The 8,901-nt window shown below is 36.4% G+C and overlaps 1 protein-coding gene across 4 annotated transcripts in view; it reads left to right on the forward strand.

Annotated features, from left to right (window-relative positions):
• The window catches only part of IPO11 (importin 11), a 93,229-nt gene extending 85,322 nt beyond the window's left edge, over positions 1-7,907 (forward strand). For all 4 annotated transcript variants that reach the window (XM_068667684.1, XM_068667687.1, XM_068667683.1 and 1 more), the window contains exon 32: positions 7,546-7,907. In XM_068667684.1, the coding sequence (XP_068523785.1) occupies positions 7,546-7,710 (165 nt within the window). In that variant the 3' untranslated portion in view covers positions 7,711-7,907. The remainder of the gene's footprint in view (positions 1-7,545) is intronic.
• The last annotated feature ends 994 nt before the right edge of the window (positions 7,908-8,901 follow it).

Consider the following 8,901-nt stretch of genomic DNA (forward strand, 5'->3'; position numbering starts at 1 on the left):
ATGAACCTTACTGATATGTCATAGCAGGCCAAGTTCATTGCAGAATTATAGTATTCACTCTTAGGAATTGTGATGTTTCTTTAGGTACATATCTAATCTAGATAGATAATATGTATATATACGCAGGTATCTATATAGATAAATCTGATAAGGATTTCATACGTTGAAATAAAATATATACAGATATCTTGAGATATATACATAGGTATTTCTATTGAAATAGCTCAAGATACAAGGCTCCATATATTCATATCTGTATGTATAGACTTATACAAATACATATACGCTGGATTTAGTAATCAGATTTTAAAAACATCAAGTGAATTTTTAAATACAGTCATTCCATTTTATTAGCATTCTTCAAACATACCCACATTTTATTTCTCTCTAGCTAAAGTTTTAATAAATTTCTAGTCAAAATTCTCCTAAGTTTCTAGTTACAGATTGACATTAATAGTATTGTATGCATTTAGAAATTTTAACTTTGTAGATTTAATATGGATTACCATTGTTGGGGATGTACAAGAGAAGTAAAAAGGGCAAAGGGCTCATTATTTTATGACCAGTATCATTCTAACCTCCTAAATGATTCAGTGCAGCAGTACAGTGTTGATGAACGTAGTCAAAACTATACTATAATCATACAAAGTTCATTGGACATTTGGATAATAGTTTTTGTTTGTGTTTAAAGAGAAGTGTTTGTGCTTGAGTAGTGAAGAGCCAGAACTTGTAAGGACATGACAAGTCAGGTGTTAATTTACATGAGAAATATTTTTTTAAAGGAAGTGCTTGTGATCTTTCCTCTACTGTTCTTTAACGTTCAACCTGAACACAGTCAGCCTTTGTGTCTTTGGAAGTTTTACGTTGAAGACATTATACACAGACATTGCAGCTTCCTCTGTTTATTTCATAATCTAGATATATCTATTTCTACTGTTACCATGTTTTGTAGGTTCCTAAGTATTATGAAAATCCTTTGTTTTTCTCATTTCAAGCCTCTGTTGTAAGAATATCTTTGTTTCACTCTTCATTCTTGTACTTAAATGATTATTCCTGATACGCTTCAGACTTGAGCCTTCTCTACTGTCATTTTTTTCAGCTAATGTGTTTACTATATTCTTACTCTGTTCTCTGCAATTTCTCACAGCTGTTAAAGCAAGCAAACTCTAGCTGTTAGGATTGTCTGCTAGAAATTCATTCTGAATTGCAGCTGAAATTACTCTCTGTAAATTTTTCTGGATGGTGCACAAGTTGAGACTTCTCACAAATGTTTATTTCAAATTGTCCTGCTTTCAATAGCACAAATAATGCAGATGATTTGGTTGGTTTACTAGTAGTAGGAGTGTGCCGATCCTAGTTATTATGTGATACTGAGCTTTTAAAGTGCAACTAGCATTTGATTTGCAAAACTGGATTAAAAACAAAATATCACCAGGGACCATACCAATCCACCTGCACTGGAAGCTTTTTCCTTTATGTAATAGCATCAGCACACACATTTGTTGTGATGCGGTAACAAATATCTCTGGTGAAACAAAGATGTGAACAAACATTAGTAGAAGTCTGTGAAAACCTTTCATATTGTCCATCTCCATTTTATAATCTGAGATCCTTGTTAAATGTAAAGGACATAACACAACTTTGTTATGTCAAATACAAAACAAATTTTTCCAGTCTTTCACAGTCTGAAGATACTAATCATCTTGGTAAATATTTCATGTCCACCACTCTTGCTTGTTTCAGTATTAGCGTTTATCTTTAAACTGAAGAGATCCTTTCAAACTCTGGAAACCTTGTCAAGAAAAATTTAACTCAGGACCAAAAAACTTTTAGAGTTTTATTAGATTTTTATCACCCATTCTTGCATTCTAAATACCATTCCATTGACTTGCTTGTAGTGATTAGATCACTGATTGAATACTGGATGATGTATAATAATGTATTAGAAATTGTATGATTTTTTGATGGTGTTGTCTAAAGTTGTTGAGGAGAGAGATCCACCTGACAAAATACTGGTTTCAAAAAAACTGATAATTCTGCAGAAAGTCTGATCGTGGCAAGTGGATTTTGGAGGTATGGGGTATGTTTTTTCCCCAGACCTGTGTACTGCTTTTCCCACTCAAACTGCTTTTTTCAATCAGTGAAGTGGAAAACTTACTTTTTGAGTCCAGCCTTAAAGTAGGCACCTGTGTCCAGATTCAAGATCAATTTGTAAAGTAGCTATATTAAAAAGCTAGTCAAACTGGGTTTTCACTCAGCATCTTAAAGCAGATTTCAGTAACATATGTTTCCTTGCCAGAATTCTGCTGCTTGTGTTTAGCTTACTGTTCAGGTGAAGAAACCATTGGAATTTTCTAGATTTTTTTATTATTATTATTTGCAAGCAGGTACTCCTTGGTCTTCTCTGCGTCACAAGTGTTTCAATCAAAAAAAAGTCTAGCCACACAGCTAGGAGCACAACATACATATATGAATTCAAAGATTGACCTCGTGTTTAGAGAAAATAGCCAGTGTTAATATTAATACAGCTGTTTGAGCCGGACTCATGTTAGATGTTCAGTGCTTATCAAGCCAGAGACTTAGTTTTCAAGAGGACAATTGTTCCTTAAAAAAATCAGGTAGAATTGGCTGAAAACATCTGAAAGGTTATCTTTTAAACCAGGTACTATTATAATTTTGTTATAACAAAAGTAATTTATAGACTTGATTATTGACTTCCACTGTGAATGTTGAAGGACCTTTGTTTTAAAATACATATGCATAGGGGTGTACCCGAATACCTTGGTGAAATTCTGTTATGCTCAGGGGAGACTTCTACCTGAGGCAGCATTTTCTGTGGTGTCACAAAACGAAATATCAGAGCTTGAGTGTTTAGTGTTCTGCCAAACTGATTATTTTGCTTTATTATTCAGCTGAGATTGCAGCCGATTGTTTAATATTATCTATAAACTAGTTATACTAAGGGGTTTCACTTTTGTTAGTTCTGAGTACAAGTTCCAAAAGTGTAAAGTAGTAGGAAAGCAAATTTAATTTACTCAAAATATTTTTTGATGTGATGATCTGAATGAAATCAAATTAGTGTATTTAACTCCTTGAATTTAAGTCAAAAGACTAAGTCCCATATGGCTTAGAAACATTAGCTGGTAGTTATGACAGCAAGCATTAATCATACTACAAAAGTCCCTACTGGTTTACAGTGTTGCTGCATTGAACAGGTGGTGGGAGATATTTATGCCTGTTGCAATAACCTAAACAAATTTTGATACAATTACTTCTCAGTAATATTGCAGAGATTATTCAAAAGATTTTTGGAATTGCTGTCTGCCACCTGACAAGTGCTAGTGTGTTAGCACCTCAAAGAGATACTAGAGAGGACCAGTATAATTAAGAGATGATAGCAAGAGTTCAGATTTGAAGTTCCAATGAGCTTTCCAAAATTATGCAAGGATTCAAACCTTGTATTTCAAAAGAAACAGCACTTCTGTCTGGAAATTGAAAATCACCATTTGTGTTCTAGAATAGCATTATATGCATAATTGTATTCCAAAGCTTGTGAGAATTAGAAAAAAAATGGTCTTAAACTGGGGCTTATTAGTGAACATTGGTTATAAATATTAGAAGCTTTTTTTTTTTCAAATTGACTTGAAGTCTGTTTCTTCTTTGTTTTCACCTTCTTTCTTTAGACATCAGGAAATATACTCTGTAAATATGAAATTGTTATGTGGAAGAATTTTTTTTTAGAAGAATAGAACAATTAAAGCTGATATTTTCAGGAAATTGTTCTGTCTTCACACATAATAATGAGTACTTCAGCAGAGATTTTTGGTAGGGTCACGTAAGTTACTTAGTTAACTACATCTGTGGATTATTAATTGGTTTGTGAGTAAAATGGTCGTTAACAAACAACTTTTTAGAGTTGTTTCCCAAGGCAACTGTGTAGTACATGCCATTAATGTAGTTGCTGCTCTGAGGGTCACAACTATGAGAAGACTTGTCTATTGCAGTTTCAATGCCTGTTTTTTTCTGTGTAATATTTCCTACAGCAATTTTATGCTTGACTGTTTTGAGCTATGAAACTAACTAGAAATGTGTTATGTGCTCCAAATTACAATCATTCATTAACAAAAGCAAATAGTTAGGAAACTGCTTTCTTTGCTTGGCAAGATGGTCATTTTTTTTAAAAAAAAAACAAAAACAACTCTAGATTTTGCTAATACTGCTACTGAAGAATATAACCTCTTGTGGCAGTTCAACACCAATGAGCTCCACCATGCTGCTCTCTCATTCTCCCTTCTCAAAAGAGCAAGGGAAGAAAATATGAAACAAAGGTCACATGTTGAGATAAGGACGACCCATCACTCACCAATGCTGAGCATCACAGACAAAACAGACTCAGTTTAGGGAAGATAAATGTGAATGTATTGCCTGTTACTAAGAGATTAGAGCAGCAAGAACTAAAAGCAAATCTAAGACAACTTACCCCAACTACCCTCTCCTAAATCCTATCTCCAAGCAGTACAGGGGAACAGGGAATGGGGGCTGTGGTCAGTCCCTGATGCTTCATCTCTACTGCTCCTTCATGGTCCCTCTCTGCCCCTGCTCCATGTGGGGTCCCTCCCATGGATGCCGTCCTTCCCCAAATGAGCCTGCGGGGGCTGCCCACAGGCAGCAGCTCTTCAAGCACTGCTCCCACACGGCTCCATCCCATGGGGTCCATCCATCCATCCCCCAGGAGCAAACTGTTCCAGCACGGGTCCCCCACGGGTGGGCGGCAGCTCCCCCCAGATCTCCTGCTCCTGCGTGGGCTCCTCTCCACGGGCTGCAGCTCCGGCCCGGGGCCTGCTCCTGCGGGGGCTCTCCATGGGCCGCAGCCTCCTCCAGGCCACATCCACCTGCTCCACCGGGGGCTCCTCCACCCATGGGGGGGCTGCAGCGTGGAGATCTGCTCCATGGGGGACCCATGGGCTGCAGGGGGACAGCCTGCTCCACCAGGGGCCTCTCCCTGCACAGCCCGCAGGGGAACTGCTGCTGCCTGCCTGCAGCACCTCCTGCCCTCCTGCTGCACTCACCTGCAGCAGGCTGGCTTTCACTCATTGCTCTCCCAGCTGCTGTTATGCAGCATTTTTTTTCCCTTTCTTAAATCTGCTCTCCAGAGGCACAAACAACATCACTTGGTGGCTCGCTCTGGCCAGCAGCAGGTCCCTTCTGGATCCAGCTGAAACTGGCCCTTATCTAACATGGGGTAGCTGCTGGGCTCTGCTCAGAGGCCACGTCTACAGCCACCATGCTACCAAATCCTTGTGATGTGAACTCAATACACCATGGTAAAACTGGACTATAGTAGCTGTAGTTTAGAATTTATGTTACAGTATTTCAATTTGAGAAGCTTGTGTATATTCTAGCAACCAGACTACATTTAGTGAGAATTAGTACTATACAAAAAAGATTAAAATCTTACTGCAATTAGCCCTTTTCAAAAGGGGAAAGAATATGTTAAAACAAAATTGTTATACAATGTTAGGATTATAATAATGTTATTAAGTGCTATTGTTATAAAATGCTAGGAATAAGTAGTAAAAAGATTGTATTTCACCTTTGAAATATAAAATAGATGAATGGTATAAAATGGTGGAGGATCGAAGGCTATGAAGACAGAGGTAGGAATATATAGGGAATGATAAGATTTATAACTTGGAAGTTGATGTGACCATAATTAAAAAGAAGGGCTAGCACTTTATCATGATAATTACAATGTTTTGGGGTGTTCTACTCTTTCTTTGCTTTTATTTTTTTAAACAAACCACTAATAGGCAAACATAAGTATTTACATTGTGATAAATCCCATGTTTATATGGCTGTTTCTCTCAGTATGTCCCTATGTTTTGTCTGTAGTATTGTTTAATAGATAAGTAAACCCTAATGTATTCCACCCCCTTTTAAAATTCAAATATTCCTTTCTTTCTATCATACCAAAACAGAAAAGATTCTTATTTTATTCTATTTATCTCAAAGCATACATTATGGTATGCAAGAATTATTTCTGAATTTGCGATAAGATTTTCTCTTTAAATAAGGTTTTTTAGATGCATCCATTAATGTTACAAAAAAGACACAGCTCACAGGTTGAGAGTGACCTATGATTGCTACTGCTCTGGAAAAAGAAAAACTCTGTATTAGGCAGTAGATACCTGTACTCTTACTGGTGAAATGATGCATCTGTGTTCAACCTCATTTGTTAGTCCAGGTAGCATATTTAATAAGGCATATTTTTGATACTGCATTCCCATTGATACAAATCCCCATGTGATGCTAATTGTATCCCATAGCTTGTAGTCAGTGAAGAATTAAATGCCATAATTCCTTGTTCTGATTTAACCCAACCAAGGAATTTGATCAATAAATGTACATTACTGGAAATACCCTTTTGCCTGTAGCAAAAATCCTGTGTAATTTTCACTTTAGATTTTTACATAGTGGCTGCTAAGATAATGCGTTAATAATGCAACAGACTAGGGCAATAAACTGTGAAATAAGAATAAAAAGGAATAAAAAAAAGTACAGTTATGTGCATTTAGTATGCCCTGTTTCTTTGGAAATAGCATAACAGGGTATACAGACTTAGAAGGTTCTTTTTCAGTGGACTTTGAAACCTAGCATTATATGTTGTTTCCTGACCTTCCAGCATAAATAGTAGTGCTGTTTGGTTTTGATTCTAAGATAGCAGAAGAATCTGCAGTGGTTTTGTTATTATATCAATATCCTAATACTTTTTGATGCTGCAAGCTCTAGGTGTCCTCACCTCCCCATCAACCACCCTATCTGTATCCCTAGTCAGCCAACCCCTCTCTTCTGATTTCAAAATCGGTCTTCTATCAATGTAGCCCTTATATTTACTTCTTCTGCAGTTATTGTTTAAAATAGACAAATATTCTGTTGCTCCCTGCCTAAAAGAAATTTGCATAATTCAGATGGACAGATCGTTACATAAGTACTGCTACTGAAGAAGTGTCTACTCTTTATGCATATGAACAATTTATTTTAGCTATTGACCTAATTGTAATTATGATTTTTATTGCCAGATCTTGTCATATAAATCTAGTGCTGCACTAGTTGAACTAGTTTGTTTCCTTACTAATAAAATATAACTGATCATAGTTGATACGCTATCTAAAGTGCTTATCATAATAACACATCTGATGTGTTTCTTAGAAGTTATGGAGAATTCATTCAGCAGAATGAATTTCAGCAGAATTTATTCAGCAGAATTCATTTCAACAAAGCAGCTTTGAAATTGTTGTATCTTATAGAAGGGTGAAACTTTACAACAGGCTGTGTTCATGGTTTGAGACTATTGTTTCAAATGGTGTTAGGCTAACGTTTGCTTTTGATAGTAATTAACTTGATCTGTGTTTTATGGTTTTTCCTTTTGTTTCTCAATTAATTACAAAGAATTCTAGATTTCTTTCCTGGGCTCAGATTATTATAGAGATGAGTACTTGCAGTATTTTAAGTGCGTTCTTATATTTTTCCTCTTGTTTTCCACAGCTTGCACTGAAGGACCCTGTACACACTGTGTCATTGCAGCAATTCGTCTATGAGAAGCTAAAGGCACAGCAGGAATTGCTGGGAGAACAAGGTTTCCATGCACTTATGGAAACCGTGGATACAGAAGTAGTTGCACAGCTGCAAGAATTTTTACAAGGCTTCTAAATAAGCGAAAACAAGATTTTGTATGTCCAATTTTCCTTTCAAAAGATAAAGAAAAAAAACTCTAACCTCCTCTTGTATGGAAGAGCCTCCTGAAAACTGAAAATAATGTGTTCACAAAGAAAAAGCAGATTTTTTTTTTCTCACAGTATGGCTGAAAGAATAAATGTAAATTGGGTCCTGGCTAGAGTTTAAAAGTGTTTCATGACTGTGAGTGATTTTTCTATGCATGACGAATGATGGATTGTGTAAGGAAGTATGTTTAATTTTTTCTTTTTCCTCTGCTGTTAATAGTAACAGGAAGTGTTTTTGATTCCATTCTGAGGAGCAGAATCTGATTTTGGAGCTGCTTTTATGCAGTGGTAATACCTTGATTTTTCAGCCTTATACTTCTTAATTGCCTGTGACAGCGTTTTTCTGCAGCCGTAGGGAACTGTTTCAACAGGAAACAGTTTTTGAATGAAGTTTGTTAAACATTGTATGCGCACATAAACCTATATATGCCTAAGATTCCAGGCTGAAGAAGTTGAATACTTCTTTTCCTTACAAAAAAAAAAAAAATAAATCCTGCCATATGTGAGTTCTCTCACAAGCTGATAGGGTTCACGTGTACTGTTGCTATTTAAGTTACCAGTCTTAGTAGAAGTGGGTCCTATGATATATTCAGGATTGAGTAGTGTCCTCTTTGTAAGATTAAGGACATTCAAAATTTATCGAGGACATTTGATTTTTAGAGAAGATCCCTTAGGACGTAGCGAGGATATTAAACTTAGAAAAATTGTAGAGAAATCTTGAAGGGAGTTGGTGATTAAAAGGCAGCGTTTTTCCCCTTTGTCATTACTGCTTATTTATTCCTCAGCAGAATAAAGTGCTGAAGGGAGGAGGGACGAGGAGAAACCTATTTTTGTATAGTTGGCCTATGGTGACAGGACAGACTTCTTAGGTGTAATGTCAAAATGGACAGTATAAATTCTCTGTATGTGGCTGTACACAGCATGTAACTGGGGAGTCTTTTGTTCCCTGTGAGTTGTAAAAGAGTGCTGCAATTTATGGTGCTTCCAGAGAGGAAAACAGAAAAGTGTCAATTAAATTTCAGGATGATGCCTCAAAACATGTTATGTGCTATTACAGGTCATACTGTTTTCTTTACCATTACTGACTGTTTCACAAAGCTGTCATAAACTGAGAGAGAGG

Source organism: Anas acuta, chromosome Z, assembly GCF_963932015.1.
Source record: "Anas acuta chromosome Z, bAnaAcu1.1, whole genome shotgun sequence".
NCBI classification, from domain to species: Eukaryota; Metazoa; Chordata; class Aves; order Anseriformes; family Anatidae; genus Anas; species Anas acuta.